Genomic DNA, 20,120 nt, shown 5'->3' with positions numbered 1-20,120 from the left:
CTTGTAAACAATGATGTCGTTATCATTCAAACATTATCACCAGTTACTTAATGGATCTCCATACATTGCACAAGCGCTCATAGTTCCATTGGTGCAAATGTAAATCATATAATGTTGAAAAATCATATAAACAGCAGTCGTTAGCATAATGTCAGTGGTCATTATTAAAGTGGAATTAATGTTGCTTAATATTCCAGTCATTTCATTGGAAGCTCCCACCAATTATTTTCCCCCTTCTCATCCTTCAAATATTAATTCCAACTCTCTCCCCGAATATCTGCTTCCCAAAATAAAAGCTGATTTACAACTAGAAGGCACCCGGGGGAGGTGCTGACTCACGCCATGATCTTCCTCTTCCAAGAAGTCATGGATAGCTATTTTGTGATTTGATGTATGGGAACAACTTTTTTTTTTAGACATGAACTAACTCTCTGCTTGCATGTTCCAAGTATGTAGAGAGAGCAAATTTCATCTATTCTGTTCATTCTCTAATTTTACTTGAGGTTTTAGTTTCTTGTGCAGTATTATAATTTGTTGTTTTAGTTTTCAATGTTTGATTTTATAATAAATGGCATTTGACGTAAAGATCCAAAACTGCTTGACCAATTTCCTTCAAATTTTTGCATACATGCCCAGGGTATTTCACCCACCTCCACCCAATGACGATGAGACGACCACACCTAAGTGAGGGTGCATATTCGTATTTGTGTAATTTTGTTAGTACCTTTTTATTAACTATCATTTTTGCTCTATGGTCATCTCATTTACTCTGGGTTCTGACTTTAATTTTTTATGACTGGTTAGTGGTTAGTAGCAGAATTACTCAACAACATGAGCAGCTCAAATCACCAAGTTTGATGCAGACCTTCACATTGTACACACCCATAGCTGCGGCAGGAGTAAATATGCAAGTAGTACTGCAAATTGCATCTTATGGTTTTCCTTGTTTTCTCAAAGTTGAACTTGTCTGAGGCATTCAAGATAAAGTTCTGCACCAAATTTGTTAATTCAAGCTGCCATCGTCCAGTTTTTCTGCCGACAAACAGACAAACAAACACACAGATGATATCACAAACACTTGTGCGCTCAGCCTCCAGCTGCTGTGTGACTAGTACGATTTGTCTGATACAAAGCTAATGTGATGTCATGCCCATGGTTCCAGCTGTTGAAGCAAGGGTGCAAACCAATAAGGGAAAAGCAAAGGTAGTTATAAAAGTAGAAATAAGAGAAAGTTCCATTATGGCTATTGACAGTGGAGCTCTCTCTCTCTCCAATAATTAGCAAAATCCCTTGGGAACAATGTTCAAGATAGGATTTTAAAGGTTCTGTCTTGGATAAGTTTCTCTATTGAGAATTGTCTTCATACAAAAAATGTTAAATATCAAAACATGAATACAAAGCTAAACATGTAGAGTTAAAACCAAATTACATGGTCATGCAATATTTATCAAAGTAAAAAGCATGCATCCAAACAATATGACAAAGCTAAACATGTGGAGTTAAAACCAAATTACATGGTCATGCAATATTTATCAAAGTACAAAGCATGCATCCAAACAATATGACAAAGCTAAATGTGCCCCTTCAGCTCAAAGACCAAAGTACACAGGAAATCTTGTCCAAATGATATACTGTATGTGCACTTTATTTTTAAGGCCAAAATGCATGTTCTTACAAGGAATTGATGTTTCTGCCTTCAGACATCATCAGCAAGGCAAAGCAAAGCAAATAGCAACTTCTACTCCAAACACAGCCCTTTTTAAAACCACTCAACAGTGTTCTCTATATGTTTTTGCTGACATAAAACATAACAATAAGCTATCTTACCTTTTCTTTGAAAAAAAATACTTCCATGAACGACAAAGTAGGTCCTTGTTTTTGTTGTATTCTCCTTTAAAACTTTTAGATCAATTCAAACTGATTGTTGGAATCCTGTCTCTCAAGTTTTGCTTTGAATCATGCACCGCTTTAATGCTGACACATTAGCTGACACTACTGAACAAATGTAGCTTATCGGACTGTCCAACACAACCTCTGGGCTTAACTCCCGTTTGAAGCTCGTGTTGTTTAGTTTAAGCTTGCTGAGTGATAGCATGGCTGTAAAATGAAGAGCCAGATATTTTATTTTTTAAAGATGCTTTCTCAGGAAATAAGAAAAACCTGCCAAAACAAGTGAAAGTCAGGATGTAGTTGAAGGTAGGCTGACAATGTATTTATAGTCCAAAGTATTAACTTCAAATTACAGGGATTATCAGCCTCCCTCTGAAAATATTGATATACCCCATATGTTGATGAAATCCTTTATTTGGAATCGATTACAGGATTAACTTTAAAGTGACATTGATTACATTTTCTTCAACTGGAGCAAAGTCGATGGTGCAGCATCACAAATCCCCAAGCTTCCCACCTGAAGTAAAGTTGAAAGATGGGAATAAGTTCCACCAGGAATGACCCAATATCAAATTTTTAGTTTAATTTTTTTTCCTCTTTTGACCCCTGTGATCCCAAGTCCCCAACCCCTGGAGCATGAACCGCGTGTCAAATCCAAAAAATCGTTCTATATTTCATGCATCATCTCCCAAGGTTGATTGCATATACAAAGTTTCATTCAAAATGTGCCCGTAATTGCATTTTTGTTATTTAACCCTTTTTTGATCAATTCAAACTCATGTTGTTGGCAGTAGGGCAACATCGTTGTGGCCGACATAAACGGACCCCAGTGCCGCAGGGGGTGGGGTCAAAAGTGATACTACTCTCGCACCTTAGTGCCATGTGGTGATCATAACTACCAAGTTCGGTGAATTTCTGCACAACCGTTTAGGTCTTTCGGAGGAGATAGTATGACGGACAGACAGACACGATTACAATATCATGTAATTTTTTATTCTGCCGACAGGTTTTTTTTTTAAGCATGGGGATAACTATACAAAACAAGCTCTTCAAAAGTCTTTAATGATACTTTATAACAAATGTATGAACTGTGATTATACACATTATATTTACATTTCTCCTATTATTACTTACGAAATCTAAAGATTTCGTAAGTATATTGATGACTTCCGTCCTCTGTTTGTGTGTTTGTTTGTGTGCTTGTTTGTGTGTTTGTTTGTAGGCACGATAACTCGAGAACGGAAGAAGCTACCAATGTCAAATTACACCACGTGATTCAGGAGGGTGATGGCTAGCGCTGATTAGATTTTGGTCAAAGGTCAAGGTCACAGTGAGGTCAAACATAATTCCATAAATTCATGTGGAGAAATGGAGTATTTTTGCTTCGCTCGACGTTACGAGTTCGTTTTAACTTCGATTTTAATTTTGTCTTCGGTTTTTGCGATCGCTTAGGACGCTTAAAACTCGGTTGTCGAAATTCTGGTAAAAATCGGATGTTTTGGAGACGTTTTAAGATTGTATAAAAAATATTTCACTCGACGCGTCATGGGTCGTCACGTGATGCAGTGCGCTCGAGCAGACGCGTCGTTGAGTCATGTAAAAGTTTTGCGTGTGCGCGCTGATGGTGTTTTCGATAAAGATGGTGTTTAAAAGTCATTTTTTATCCCAATAAAGGTTATCGTCGCATGCCTGACTCGCTAAGCCATCGAATTATGTAAAGATTGTTGGTGGATGGCCGAATATTACGGTTTTGTGACTTTGATAAAATAATATTAAATAACTGCGTGGAGAAATGGAGATTTTTGCTTCGGTCGACGTTACGATTTTTGATGGTTTGGTTCAGAATCATCGTAGAAACTTCTGGTTTGCGTCGCTACTTTCTCTAGAGACAGCTTTTATTAGACAAGGTCAGAGGTCAAGTTGACGATTTCGTAAGTACCAGTCTATGACTGCTTGTTTGCATGTTCATCTTGTATATTTTATTATCTAATATACAAACATATTGTGGTAAACATGATCCTTTTTCTCTTTGTATAAGGGTGAGCTTTTTCTGAACTCATGACAAGTAAATGGCACAAATAATTTACGTGCATTCTTAGTAATTTCTTGTGATAAGTTATGTCAAACTTTTGTTATTGAACATAATTTTAAACAAATGCATTTTACTGACGTCAAAAAGGGAAATATGAAGACTTCTAGCCATTGAAACAAGCACTCCTAAATGGGTATGATCAAACCAGACACCCACACATATAGCCACTGACTGAACTAGTAGATCCTGAACTTGGCCCAGCACCAAGGATGATGTGGAACAGTTTGGAGCCTCAACTTCACACATTCTTCTCTGAAAACATGGAAGCTGCTTTATATCCTGCAGATGATTAATCTACCACAACATCAACCACCAAAAGTCTCTACAAATGCTGTAGCAACCCAACTCCTCCAAAAAAAAAAAAAACTCCAAAATTTGCAGCCAAAAACAAATCAGACACAACATTTTAAAATATGAACTCTTTGATACCCTTCCACATCTCCAGTCACATGCATTTTGTCATCTCATACAAAAGACGAAGTTCATGCAGCCATATTGTCCACCAAAGCCAGGATAGCAACAGCTCTAGATGACCTCCACACAGAATTATTGGAGAATTTAGGTCCAATAGAACAGTGCTTCTCAACCGTTATCATTTCATGGCACATTTTCGAGTTTGCTTGATCCTTGCAGCACACCGAACCAAATTTTACCATGTCAATATGTATTATATTTTCATCACCTACTAGTCTTTGCAAGAAAGAGTTAAAAATAATCTTTTTCAACTGAGATGAGCAAATTATAACTCTCAAGTGATTTACGAAATATTTCAGACAATGAGTTAAAGTTATTGGACGTTTTAGTATGAAAGATAAACCCTCATTACGATTCAACCTATAAAGGAGATAATAAACTTAATATTTTTCAAAAGACTGATCTCAAATATGATTGCAGGGCAGTCAAATAATTTATTTAAAACTGTTCCCAGAAGCAACCAAGTGAGATTGAATTCCCAAACTTTCATTTGGCACTCGTGAGAAATGTGCGCCTGTCTTGAGGAACAGAGGGGCTTAATGTTCGGCTCTACGGTGGAAAGAGCTCCACGAAGTACCTGATCCAAGCCTTTTAGACCTGACCTATTTTTTCTCTTAAGTCAGAATACTTGGGATTAATAAAACACAGTGATGTCTTTTATTTTTCATCGAATTATGTAAGTACCATAGTCCATGAGGGAGTCTGTCACGGCACACTCGTTGTGAATCACTGCAATAGAAGAGACTGGTTGACTTTCTTATACACTAAAGGCCCGGTCACACCTTGACGTTTTAGCCAGCGATGGCAACGTATTAAAATGTATGTAAAACGCTGGCTTACGTTGAACTTTTGATGTTTTTTTTTAAAGATTCGGATGTATTCATAGCGACTTGGTCTTATGTATAACGCATTGGTAATGGACACAGAACGTTTCGTTGTGTTATAGATAACTTATACCAACGAATGCTGAACCTGTTGTTGGCCTACACAACCGATGCCCAACGATAGTCTAACTTAGGCATAGCGCGTTGCACACATCGCCGACGATGTCGTGACGTAGCCTATTAAAAGGCTGACGCACAACGATTCGAATCATAACTGCCGTAGAAATGGAAGTGACAACATCGCGGTCACACCTTGGCGATCTTACCAGCGTATGCCGACCAAAGAAAAATGTGTCTAAAACGTTGGGGCACGTCAAATACGGTATGAGGAAGTTTGGTATACGTGAGTAGAACGCTAAAGTACGCTATCATACGTCGTAGTAAGTAGAGTACGTCAAGAAATTTTAAACATGTTCAAAATTTTTGGACGTACTCGGCGTATGACACACGTTCCGCATGCGATGGGGATAAGTTTTACACACGATATGTGGACGCTTACACACGTCCACAAAGGCTACTTATAAGCTACTCATAAGTCGAAACACGTCGCGGTAATGTCTTTTTTCCGCGAAACTTATTTCTAACTTATGTTTGACGTGCTTTGAACCAATTCTTTACGTAGTCCCAACACACATCGACGTATGTAGACGTATTCCAATGACGTCTTCCGGTCGACAAAAAAAAAAAAATGAACGTGTTTCTAACTTACAACTGCCATATAAAGACGTGTTCCCAGCGGTTTTGGGAATTGGTATATAAAAATGCTGCTCATAAAAGGGGAACCCAACAGTGTTTTCGAGTCCTTTTTGAGTCGATGTCCATGTCAGCAGTAACAGTATCAGTATCAGTATTAGTATTAGTAGTAGTTTGTTCATGTTGGCAGTAGTAGGTGAGTGTGAGGGGGAGGGTGTGGGTTATGATGGATCGTCCTTGCGTCCGCGTGTCCACGGGTAGGAGACATCTTTTCACCATTGTTCGAAGTTCTTCGCGGCTAATTTTTTTACGGGGCTTTTTCAACAATGAGCTATAGCTTGTTTTTACGATTTAGGTCTATTCATAACGGGTTGGACAAATGCACAATGAACTAATAATGTGCATAGAGCGCTTTGATTACTTATAGATACGATATACCAACGAATAATTATCGTGTAGCCGGCGTTCACAAACTATGCCCAACGATAGCCGAACTTATCCATATTGTGCGGCAGTTTATCTTTGCCGGTGACGTGGGGTTTGCTATTCATAGGCTGCCACTCAACGATTTAAATGGCTGCATCTCCACTATTGAAAGTAGACGCTTGCGCTCAACAATTGGATTTTTTTCCACTCAACGACTTTTAAACGGTACCACTCAACTATTTTCATTGTTTACAATGAACGATTTAAATTGCTGTCACTCGCCTTTGTTTTTTGACGCTGGGGTTTGGAAATTTGAAGCGTTTCTTCTGAACGTGTTAAAACGCTCAAACTCGACTATTTTAAATAGACGCTGCCGATGGACAATTGGAATCATAGCCAAGCTAGACATCGAAGTGTGAACATCCTCATCATGCCGAAGAAAAGTTTGAAGAATGCTGCAAATAAGTGTCCTGGCCGTGGTCGTGGACGCTGACGCAAGGACAATCCATTATACCGACGTCTTTCAGCCTATGAGTAACTTAAAAGTAACGTCTGTCGATGTGTGGCAACGATCGCGTAACGTGCCAACAACACGTTAATCATAGGTTAGAAATAAGTTTCGGGTACGCTAAACATTACCTCGGCGTGTCTCAACTTATGATTAACTTACAAGTAGCATGTGTTGACGTCTGTCAACGATCGCAGACCGTGCATACAACTTGTGGCCAGCGTAGCGGAACGTGTGAGTCATACGCCGGCATACGTCGTAAAATTTCAAGCATGAAAAAATTTGAGGACAACCAAAAAGTACAACGTTTAAAGCCAGCTTACAACGACGTATGGCAGTGTTTTTCAGCGTGCTCTCAATGGTATCAAAACTTACCCATAACGTATTCAACGTGTGCCAATTCAAAAATCGGCATACGTTGGCTAAAACGTCAAGGTGTGACCGGGCCTTAACATTCACTACACTGGTAAAATACCACAATTTTGGAATGAGGAGAGTGTCATTGCCATCCTCGTGCAAAAGAAGCCAGCCAGCGAACAATGCCTCAATCTACCAGTCAATTTATTGCCACTATGTACAGCTTACAAGAGGCTAGTCATTTGAGCTTGCCTGAATTTCACCAATAATTTTTTGATGTACCAAACTCTTTCCTGAGCGTTGGTGCTGCCGAAGCAATTTCTTGGCTAGGGTTATACTGGGTGGTGTGCCAATGCCTTACCAGCGTTGTTTGCCCTTGCTCTAGCCTTTTTAAAAGTTGAGCCTCAAGCAATAAGCAGCACACACGATTTAAAAAAAGTCTTTGGTATGACTCGGCCGGGGTTTGAACCACCGACCTCCCAGATTCAGAGAAGACACTCTAACCATGCTACAACTCTAGTAGAGTTGCCGATAAATAATCCCACCTATAATTAAAATGGCACTCTGTAGAGCGCATCCGTCCACAATGGTGAACAGTTTAAATTTTACATCCCACGGATAGGCTGGATCTCGATCCGAACCTGAACCAAAATCTAATCGTCTTATTATTGTCACCTAACCAACTCGTCCATCTAGTTTTGGTATAACTCATTCACAACCTTTTGAGATATCATGCTCTATATCGTTGTTGGCCCCATCTCTCAATGGTGAAGAATCGTTAAAAAATTTATAGTATCCGAATCCGGATCCAGATCTTCACCAAAATCTAATAATTTCATCTTTGTCACACACCCAACCTCTCCACCAAATTTCGTCCAAATCTGTCCACAACTTTTTGAGATATCCTGTTCACAAACGGACAAACAGACAGACAGGGGTGAAAACATAACCTCTGTCCACCTTCGGTTGGAGGGGTAATAAACGTGACTTTCTGTGGTCAAGAATGCTAGTTCAAGTCCGACCCAAAATATCTAAGTTTGAACTATTTAGAACAACACGAAAAGGTCTGTGAAAAGAGGAAAACATGGACAGATACAATGTGAAAACTCACAGGTACTAATTGGGGGAACTAATGTGTGTACACTGCTGCACAGCAACCCTGGCCCTTACATGCTTCACCCCAAAATATTTCACTCCATTTTTATCAGAGAGCCACCATACCAAATAAATCAATGTTATTGTAATCTTTGAAATATGTCATCAACGTTATCCTAATCATCACCTTTCTCATGACTACCTCTGCTTTCAAACATTTCTCCACTGGAAATCCATAGGAAAGACAGATCCTTCAATGAATATCACTCTGTCCTCATCAACTCAAATCTCCCTGCTAATGAAGACCTATAAGGTGTCAAATCACTCAAGCCTTTCTGGAGCACATCCAGAGCCCTTAATGACTCAGGATATAATGTAAATGAACAATGCCAACACTGTTTCACGCGCACTGATGCCCTCGATAAATATCTTATTACTGACCAATCAGAATCATTTCCTGCATTTGGGATTCCCCCCTCCCCCCCCCCCCCAAAAAATGGTACACTAAACCAAGTTTGCACAACTCATGCTATGTCAGCTCCTTATCCACATAAAAGGTAAATCAATGAAAACCCAGCACGTAACTGGAAATCCTGAAACGATAAACCATACATGGTGAACTACCGTACTGTGAACTTTGAAGATTCAACAGTGGCATCGGGGAGATTCACTCAGCCTCTCCTGAAGCTATTACTTGGGGGGGGGGGAGGAGGAAGTGGAGGAGGAGGGCAAAATAAGTTTTGAAATGTAAGGTTTTGACTTGACCTTTATGATGTCAGATTGTATTGACTATAACATATGCTGAACCAGATTGGAGAAACACTCAACCAGACTCAGTTTTATAATCCTAAAGGAGATTGCTCCAATAAGATTGCTCCAATAAATTAACAGCATCAAACTCTGGGAGCACTGTTCAAAAAAACAGAATATATATATATATATATATATATATATACATATATATTTTTTTTTTATTTTTTTTTTAAAGCCAGCAAAGATAATTGTAATTTGCAAGCACTGCATATCACAAGCATCATGAATACATCCACTTCATGCATTCTTTGATATCAAGTTTCAACATAAATCACAGGAAGTTAATGTACATATCTACAACGAATGAAATGTCGTCATAGTGCTTGACACTTTGTCTTGGAGAGTACTTTCAAACGTTGTTGTAAAAACAACAATCACTTGAGCTATAAAGAAGTGTTGAAATACAATGCAATGCAAGAGGCTTAAACTGGAATTGTTTATTCAAGGTTTTAGGCTCACTTGTTTGTTAACCTGCTCTGATCCTGACAGGCAGCTATCGTTGTGGTCTTCAATTTCGCCATGGTTCTTCTCATCTTTCCTTCAATCTTGAGTCTTGACCTGCATCGCCGACGCCAGGGTCGTCTTGACCTCATCTGCTGTTTTTACAGGTTTAGCATGCCTCACACTACTGTTATAATCAGAGAGTAAGACATCATTGTATACATCATTTCAAAGAGCCACTGACGCTATCTCACCGACATAGGCTTAATTTTTAGTAGGATCCCAAACATGATCATTGATACCTATTAAACATGTCAAACTGTAAAGGTTAACACTTATCCAAGGCATTTCAATACCTCACCAGAATCGAATGCTCCAACAATCGGCTAAAACAGTACGGTACTCGAAGGAAGAAGCTGGAAATGCGTAATCATTTGAAGGCTGTTTCTCACATTGACGAATGGATTGAGTGTTCGGCTGTTCTTCCGCAATGATTACTTCAAGTTTTACCAAGCTGAGAAGATGTGTGTGTGGATTCTGTTCATATATAAGCAAGGATAATGTGTGTTTGTTTTTATACAGAGAATAAGCAGAGGCCAATACAGAGTTTGTAGCTAACAAAATGTAGTTTCCCCACCTTTCCCCACCTTTCCCCACTACCCCCCCCACCCACAGCCCCCTCTCTCCCCACACCCAAGCTGCTTCCAAAGGGAGCAGGTGTTTCTAATATATAGACAGACAAAGGACAAGATGACAGTCATAAAATAATTGGTTCATGGGCACCAGCAGTGACCACTATTTTCGTTGTGTCTGTTTGTGACTCTCTCCAGAGCATAGCTCCGTGATGTTTGATGCGATCTTGATAAAACTTGGACACAAGCTAGATATCATGGTCTAGTTGTGTCATTTTGTATGAGGGGCATCCCACGCCCCTTGTGGGCAGAGCCACACCCACTTGAACTATTTATTTATTTATTCTCTATTTTTTTTCTCGCAATTTCATTTCCTCGAAGCTGTGCGTAATGTCCATAAGTACAACATATAAAAAAATCCGATTTGATTTGGTCAATTTTGATGGAAGAGATAGGTTTTTACGGTAGAGCTTCCTCAAAAGCTTCCACTAACTCAATTGTACCTTTCGTGGCATTATTCAATAATGCCCGCGAACCATCGTCGCCTCCCGGCTTGTAATAAAAGCAATTTCTGTACTCAAAAAGATTACTTTTTGTTACCATCATTCTTTTAAAATGCAATAAAATGCATAACTTAGCTTAACAGTGGAATTTCTGCACAAAACACACTCTGTTGGACTCAGGGAGGAAGGGGGGTATTCATTCAACTCCGTTTCACTGGTGGGTGGTCAATTTTATACGACCATCTCCTGCTAACGGAGCCCAATACATTTGTCATTCCATTGAGGAGACAATGCTGTTTCCTTGGGATTTCTGCATTGTCCCTCACCAATCGTCCACAATTCTATTTTTCCTTTCAGCTTTCCTTTATGCCAATGTAGCGTTTGCTATATCCATTAATTCTCAAGAATATTTTGGAGTAATGGATTTTATTGTTTAGAGGTTTCCCCCAATTCGTGTTGTCATTGGATTTTCTACACAAAAATGATGCCAATTTATGCAATTGATATCACCCTTATACAATCAAATGGGCTTCTTTCTTGTGAAAAATGAGTTTTGATGCTTGTTTTTAAGCAGCATTCTATGCTTCTCCAGGATAATGCACGAGCAAATACCACCCGTCGCTTTGATGATGGGAATACGAAGTGGGGGGGGGCAGAGAGAAAGAGAGAGAGAGAGAGGGGAAGGAGGGGAGAGTGAGGAAGGGGGGGGGAGAGAGGTGCGGGACTTTGAGGGAGGGGGGTGGGATTAACCCCCTACAGTTTCATAGGCAGGCCGATTCATCAATGCGTTTAGTCTGCCGGCATTAGGACAGGATTGAACGAAATGGGTACATTCAAACAGCACATATCATACCTGCTGGGGGAACTGGAACTCTCTGAGGTGGTACTTACTCTTACTATTCAGGTTACTTGTTACATTTTAAACTTTTGTTATATTTAACTAAGACAACAGAACACACGTTTATAGTTGTATTGGAGAAGGAGGGAGATCAGGCATTCTATGATATGAATGTGGAAAGTGGAAAAAAAAATTTTGAGCGCTTTATTGTACAGAAACCGTTGCAGCATGTTTGAAGTTCTGTTGTGGTTCCATATGAAGTTCCGTACGAAACCACACAGATGAAAAAGGCCAGCCACAAAGTACTCCAAAACGACAACCACAAAGATTTACCTTTAAATGGAGATCTTAAAGTGGAATTCAAGTGAAAAATATATCAAGCCACAGAGATCACAAAATGTCAGTCTGTCTATGCATTCACAGATGGAACCAACATGGGGGAGTTTTGAACACGAGGTTCGATTCAATGTTGGACGTGTTTTTTGTTTGTTTTTGTTTTTTTATAGGTATCTCTAAAATGAGAGTACATCACACAAAAATGTGAAACAATGTGATCTCGTGGAAGAAAAAAAAAATTATAGATTTAAATCTTGCAAATCCACCCGGCCCGAAAAAGTCCCCAAACAAAATGGTGGCTTAAGACCCCGGCAAGGTGACAGCAGGCTGTCCAAGATGGCGCTGCCATCTGGGTAAGGATTTTTTATTTTTTGATGATGAGCACCCCATTAATTATCTTCAAAGGGGGTGGTTTAATTTACCCAAATACCCAGTTTTCATTCATGTACTGATTTGGTGTTCCCTTCGTATGCCTGCAAAATTTCGGGTCACTAGGTTTCATGGTTTTGGAGTTATGGAGGAGCCACACACATTGACATTTATTTTTATAGATTGAATAACTTTCGGAAGTCGGTGTTGTAATGAGGCAGGAGAATGAAACAGCTGATGAACATAATCATAGACTTGCACAGAGTGTTGAGGAACGAAGACGTTGGAGGGTAATTCGTGCTCATCAAACATATATATATATATATATATATATATATATATATATATATATATATATATATATATATATATATATGTATATATATAACAGTAACCGTAATGAATCCAGATGAAGAATCTGATTATATTGTCCAAGAGCATAATTGCGGTCCGATGACCTCACCATGAGTGTTGTTCTGCGAAACATTTCACAAATGAATCAACAGGGAAAGAGGATGGATTTACACTGTGTTGCTCCCAAGGGGAAAATCCAATTACCTCCACTATCAGTACTCGATACCTGCTCAACTGCAACAACTTTATCAGGGTAATGATGGAAAATATCGCAACTTCCGAGACAATATCCGAAGCTGCAATTCGGCTTTGCTCCAAACACAGGCATTTCAGATATCTGGGATTTATAAACACACTGTATTTCACATGTGAATGGACGTGTATTCACATTATTACAGATGATGTATTCACATATTATGGGAAATAAATAAATTGTGTACATTACATCATTTCTGTATCTGATGAATTGCCAATACCCATTTTGGAAAACTCTACATGTAGAATCTAACTCAAGATGTCCAAATGTCATACATTTCTTCTTTACTAACGTGCACCAATCATAATGTACCATGACTACCTTTGTATCATGACTGTATAATGTCCCATGACTACCATAATGTATCACTGGTAAACCACCTCGTGTACTATTTGCATTGTGACTGCTCTGGCAGTGCAAATGCTCTGGAAAGGGCATGGCAGTAAATAAATTGGTGATTTAAAAGAAGATGAACCACAAACTACAATTGGGATTATTCTTAAAACTCTATCAAGAAGTGCAGTCATTGCTCTTTAACTTCCATTCATGCACATGGAGACTCAATGTGTATTTTGTTCATGGCCTTCACCTTGTTTGCAGCACCAGTGTAACACGCCTTGTGGAGACGCAACCAGTGAGGATGTCCCCAGCATCAAGAAATGAAGATGGGATTTCTCCACCACCCCCTTACTCATATAGTCCCGTGGTCTTTCCAGAGACTCAGATCACCATGCACTCCACCGTGGAGGTCAGTGCTATGCAGAACCCACATGTTGATACAAGTATATTTACTTGGGTGCCATTTATTTATTATGTATGCTATGGGGAGGGGAAGGGGAGGGTCAAAAGTAAAAAAAAAATTAAAACTATGAAATAGAAAAAAGGGAAGGGGATAGGAAGGTGACATAAAGAAGGGTGGGAAAGTGTAGGAGAATAGGAAGAGGTGGAGGAGAATGACATTTGGAAGAAAGGACAGAGGAAAGGCCATGTATAGAGCATACATGTAGGAGGCATTAAAAATTCTGCTGTCTTTGGCATAATTTTTATATTGACCTTTGTTTGGGATTTAAAAGAAGTAATAATGATTGACCTTTGTGTTTGTACTGATTTTGTCTTTTATTCTTGTCATATATCCCATCTGTCTTTTATTTTGGTCTCCTTCATCCAATTATTCTTCTCTTGGCTTTGGAATACCAAAAACGCTATGCACTGGTCCTCTTCAGGTCCAGTATGATCCCACAAGCCAGCGCTGCATCACAACAGTGCACCCATGCGCTGAGGTCATGGTACAGGCATATGCAGACGAGGTGTCATCTCCACCAGCCCGAGCACGTTGTGCTGATCCTACACCACTACCATCTCCTTCCTTGTCCCCACCTGAAACAACAAGCTCACAACGAGATCTGTTATCAGATGAGAGGCCTGGTGGTGGAGGTCGCTGCTCACGCTGGTCTGTGCAGAACTTTGCGAGGGAGCGTTATGCACCCTGGTTGCTGCTACGCAAAACCAAGGTAATGAGAGAAACTCAATCCGACTCTTTTTTTTTTTAATCAAATATTCTATTTAAAAAAAAAAATTGAAATGTATTTGATGTCTGGAGCAAAAAAACAACCAGTAAACGCTTGCCCTTTTCATAGGATTCCCAGTGTACACTTGTGCCTGTAACATCACATTTGAGAGTATACAAGCGGTGAGCGTTTGGAGCTGCTAATTCAACACCTAACCTTTGTAACCCACATTACCTCACCTTGTCGTCTGAAGGCCGTCGTTATCAGCCTCTTCCTATGCCTTCTGATGGTGTGTCTATACGGCACAACACGAGTTCGGGATGGCCTCGACCTCACGGACATTGTCCCACGAGGAACTCGTGAGCATGCCTTCCTTTCAGCACAGGCTGCCTACTTCTCCTTCTACAATGTCTACCTAGTGACAACCGATGGTGTTGACTACCCTCAATCCCAAGAGGCCTTACTTCAGCTGCACGCGAGTTTTGCTGAACTTCCCTTCGTTGTGCACCCTTCAGAAAATGCACTCCCACCCACGTGGCTGCACCATTTCCGGGATTGGCTTCAAGGTAAGTGTCATTTATCTCGAGACTAACAACAAAATCAACAACTAGAGGGGGAGCACTCGGGAGAGTGCAAAACCTCCGCCAAGTGAACCTTATATCTTATTCATTAAATATGATGTAAACAGTGCTGACAGAGTTATAGTTCTTTTCTCCAACATTTTTTTTTGGGGGGGGGGGGTTGGAAATCACTTAAAACATGTAGAAATGCAAAAAAAGAAATCTACATCTTGTTGAAAAAAAAGTTGCAAAACTTTTTTTTCTCTAACAATTTTTTTTTTTGGGGGGGGGGTGGAAATCACTTAAACCATGTAGAAATGCAAAAAAAAAAAAAATTCTCTAACAATTTTTTTTTGGGGGGGGGAACCAAGTCCAAAATCCAATGGCATGATCCTTGGACCATACCTAACCCCCCCACCAAGTTTCGTCGAAATCCGTCGAGGAGTTTTTACGTAATACTGTTCACAAACAAACAAACAAACACAAACAAACAAACAGAAAGGGGTGAAAACAGTAACCTCCGATCTTCGATGGCGGAGGTTAATAACAACCGTATTTTTCCATGTGATTATGTGGTATATTCGTTCCAAAACCCTTTTTTATGCTGTTGGGAAAATAAGAGCTAATCTTTGTTTCATGTCTTACAAGCCCTGTACAGTAAAGTACATCATTAGGTTAATGTTGGAACTGATAAGCATGTAAGCATTATCAGAATAATTTGCTCTTCAGTCAGCTGCCTTCTCTGGACCTATGGATATACTGAGAGCAGTTTAACTGGTCCAACTTTTTAATTTTTTGCACACATGATCGAGGCTCATTGAAGAGCTAGAGCTGAATGTGATGGAACAAAATGGAAAGGGAGAAACAGCAACAGCAGAGTAAAAGGTCAAGGGGAGGTGGCGAAGGACAGGTGGGGATGAACAAGCTACACACAAGCTAAACACGCAAGAAGAGGAACGGGAAAGCTGGGATGAAACAGAAAAGGAACAAATCAACCAACCGACAATTAACAAATTGAAAGAGGTGTGGGAGAGAGAGAAAAAAAAATCATTAACCTGGAAAAAGGGGAGTGCTTGGGGTCGTTTGTGGTCGAAGAGATCATAAGTGTGGATGGGGGATGATTTGAGGTAGTGGTGAACAGCTGGCTTGAAGCCCTGGAGGGAAGAATGGGACTGAACGGACTGGGGAAGTTAGCTCCACAGGTGATAAAAAAACAAGAAGAAATGAGTGGAGGTGAGCAGTGAGCCTGGATTTTGGGAACATTAAGAGGGTTAATGGGAGACCATGTGCACCCTGCATAAACCTGGGACGGTTAGAGCCCAGAGAGGGCAGAGGGTGCAAGACTGAAAAGGACATGGTAGAATACAAAGAGGCCACCATCCTGTCAGTGATGCGAAAGTAACAGGCCTAGATACTCAACTTCATCGTGAGAGATCCCAATGATTTTGAGTGCCTTGCTTTTTTTTTCATGACACAAAGAATGGCAAGGTGTGAGGTGGGGGCGCCAGCCCAAAAGGGAGAGCAGTACTCTCTCAAGCTGCGAATGAAGACCTTGTATGCTGTCAAAAGTTCAGATTTGCCAAGGATAAACCTTGCATGATGGAGGTGTTGGAAATGTGGTCTGCCCAAGAATGATCATGGCTGATGGTGAGGCCGAATAGTTTGAGTGGCTTAACCTCTTGCAGTAATTTATTTATGAAGTATATGGGAGGGTTTGCCAGATGGGGCTTTCAGAAAGACAGGTTGAGTGTGTGGGATTTGTCAGGGTTGAAAGGCAAATTCCAAGTGTTGGACCAGCTCCTGATTCTGTCAATGTCTGCAGAGAGGGAAGAGGCTGCTGCCTGCCTGTTTGAAGGATGGCAAATGATACGGTAGTGGGTGGAGTCATTTGGAAATCGATAAGCAGAATTTTCCAGGCAATCAGAAAGATCATTGATGAAGATCAGGAACAAGACTGGGTGCAAGACTCTGCCTTGGGGCTCTCTCGCCTTGACGGGGATGGGAATTGAGAGCATCCTGTTAAGAGCTGCACACTGACTATGGGAGTAGAGGAAGTCAGTGATCCATGTGAGGAGGTGGCCTTGGATGCCATAAGCAGAGTTTGGAGATCAAGGCGCAGTGCCAGACTGTGTCCAATGCTCGAGATATGTCCAAGGAGACAGCTCTGATCTTAAGTCTGAGATTGAGGGCTTCCATTCATTGGTTGGGGGAGCAGAAGAAGCATATCCAGGGTAGAATGACTGGGTCTGATACCGAACTGATGATCTGAGATCAGTCCATTGGAGAAAAGGAAGGATTTGGTGTTTACTGCAATGACACATTCCATGACCTTGCCTATAATTGGAAGCAAGCTAACAGGCCTGTTGTTAAGAAGTTCCATTTTTGCACAATGTTTGTGCATTGCAATGATGTTGGCTAACTTTCAGGCAGATGGAAACTGACCCAGAGAGAGTGAACAGAGCAGAAAGAGGATAAACAAGAGCAGCAGAGTAAGTTTTAAGGACACATGCACTGATGCCGTCTGTGCCTGTCGCAGAATTGGAGTCAAGGTTTGTCAGAAACCTCTCCACCTTCTCAAGCGAAAAAGACAATATCCGGGCACAGTTGGGTATGAGAGGGTATCATCGGTGGAGGTAGACAATAAGGGGTTTCGTACACAAAGTATGGAAGCAGGCACAGAATTGAGGCCGTCAAGTCAGCCGTGGTGCCATATGAAGTGAGGGAAGGGATGGAGGGCAGCATTACACCAGAGACAGACTTCACAAGGTGCCACCAGGTCTTTGAAGAAGGAGACGAGTTTGAGAGTTCAGCCTTGAGGCTGGCCACATATCCTGGCTTTTCTGAGAGTGGACACACACTTGTTGCAGGCTTTGTGGAATGATCTGAGGTTGCCTTTGATTGAATTTGCCTTCCAGGAAGATAAGGCCAGTGTGAATGCAACAGCTCCACCACAGGATTCTGTGTATCATGGATGAGAGGAGAGGTATGATAACTGCAAACAACATGATATAAATCGGTATGTAAGGGAAAGCAAGTTTGTGTTGAAGGATTACCAGGCAGTATCAGTATCAGGAGAGGTGGAAATGAAGAACCTGTCTTGACATGAGAGGGCAGCTTGCAATGCCTGCCATTCAGCTTGAGTGAACTGCCAGACTCTGTGGTGCTGAGGCAGCTCTCTGACAATAGCCAGAGATATGTTGACTCTCACAAGCACATGATCAGATGAGCCTATTGGAGCATAAGAGGAACAGGAGACATTTGTATGAAAATTCATCATTACAAATCTAGAAGGGTGGCTGTGGCAATGGCAAAAATCCGGGTGGGGAACGTTCACTGTTTGGGGGCGGCCCAGGGAGTCACAGCAGCCCTTTGCTGCAATGCCATGGTGGGTTGAAGAGGTACCAACACCCAACCAATTGACATGGTGACAGTTGAAATCACTGCACTTGAGGAAGAGAGAGTTTGGATGGGTGGTTACAAGATGGTCCATGTTGGCTGAGAGGGATATGTAAAAGGAGTCATCCCTGTTAAGACTGGACAGCACACAGACAAACAGGAGGTAGTTGCGGAGGGGAAAGCGCAACCAAAGGTAATCCTTGGGGTTAGGAGGGGGAAGGGTAACCTACCTAACAACTGCTCTTCTAGTAAAATGGCAGCTGGAAACGCTGTACATTGAAGCTGTCTTGTGGGTGGAAATGTAAAGCCGATAGTCCGATGTACGCATTTGGGTAGTGGATATGGAATAGGCAAAGCCTAGAAGCGAACGTAGAATTCTTCTTACATTCGATGCTGCAATTTCCGGTTACTTCAGCCTGGATTCGGGATCAGCGATCAAATAACGTAAATCACGATTAAAAATTATTTTTTGATGATGCGGGAGATATCTTTATTAAAATCGGTGGAGGAAATATACACCATGTCTGATATTAGGGTCTTTCATGTCTCCGACGATGCCTTTATCTCCCGGCATGCATCGTTCCCCATGCCAAAAACCGGAAGCAAAAGGGTCATAGCCAACGACACGGATTCCAAATTGCCAGGGTATTGTGTTGTTGTTGTTTCCTATTCTCTCATGTGCACGCGTTAAGTATGAAGCTCACTACATTCGCTATTACAGATCCTTTTGAAAAGAGTCCACCATTGTGTGCCAGTACTCTGGCCAAATTTCCAGTTTTGGGTTACCTGTGTCGTTATCACGACTCGCATCAAGTGAATTGCTGTGGCAAGTATATGGCACATGCATAATAGGCCAAATTGCCTATTTTTCCTTGATCTTGTCATTATAAGGACCTTAAGAACCATGAAATTTGTTGTGCATTTAGAACATTCACACGTACACCCACACCTTAAATTTCAAATTGTGTGCAAGGAAAGACGATTTGTGACCATATACCAAGTCTAAACAGGTCTTTCAAGTGTTTGACTTCTGATTAAATATTGAACATAATCATGTGTAGTGGACAATATCCTCTATTGAAATAATTGGTGCATTTTTGTCTCAAGCATCCATATAACAAAGCTGACCTCCAAAGTCAGCCTCAGAGTGGGCATCTCCATCTATCAAAGATATTTCTTGAAAAATCAGAACTACTCACAGTGTACAAACTACAACACCTTTTGGTCTGTAGTTCAACCGATCATTGCTCTGCCCTATGGGTTGACACTCCAGCATCACATCTGTTTCTCCCGACTTCTATGGAATTTATATCTCTCAACATTATTGGCATCTCCCATGATGCGGTCAAAGCAAAAGGTCTGTTGATCTCCTATAACAGACAGGTCGATGGCCTCTGATTTTTGCCGCCTCTCCTCTGGTCTAACTGTCTCTGCTCTCTCTGCTCTCTCAGCTCTGACCCTCTGCTGCTCTTCCAGCACACATGCATTCTTCCAGTAACCCCCTCCAGGTGAAACTCACAAAATCCAGGCTTACCGCAGACCTCAACTCTTTTGTTGTTCTTTTTCCCATTTGGGGAGCTGCATTCCAGATGTTGTTCAATCGTATATTTTTCCCTCTAAGGCCTCAATTGAGCTGTGCACCACCATCTCATGCCGTCCCCCATCCCTACTCAGGAGGTTTTCAACTCCCATTAA

The 20,120-nt window shown here is 40.9% G+C and overlaps 1 protein-coding gene across 1 annotated transcript in view; it reads left to right on the top strand.

The window, feature by feature from the left end:
• The window catches only part of LOC147031935 (protein patched homolog 1-like), a gene marked incomplete in the record, with an annotated part of 209,891 nt that overhangs the window by 90,741 nt on the left and 99,030 nt on the right, over nucleotides 1-20,120 (top strand). The window contains 4 exon segments of the mRNA XM_085869166.1: nucleotides 9,722-9,840; nucleotides 13,562-13,709; nucleotides 14,185-14,472; nucleotides 14,723-15,035. Coding sequence (XP_085725292.1) covers nucleotides 9,722-9,840; nucleotides 13,562-13,709; nucleotides 14,185-14,472; nucleotides 14,723-15,035 — 868 coding nt within the window.

Source organism: Eptatretus burgeri, chromosome 2 (assembly GCF_056783735.1).
Source record: "Eptatretus burgeri isolate ZD-2024b chromosome 2, Ebu_testis_v1, whole genome shotgun sequence".
Classification (NCBI taxonomy): domain Eukaryota; kingdom Metazoa; phylum Chordata; class Myxini; order Myxiniformes; family Myxinidae; genus Eptatretus; species Eptatretus burgeri.
The sequence above is the reverse complement of the archived record's forward strand: the minus strand, read 5'-3'. Positions and strand labels throughout refer to the sequence as shown.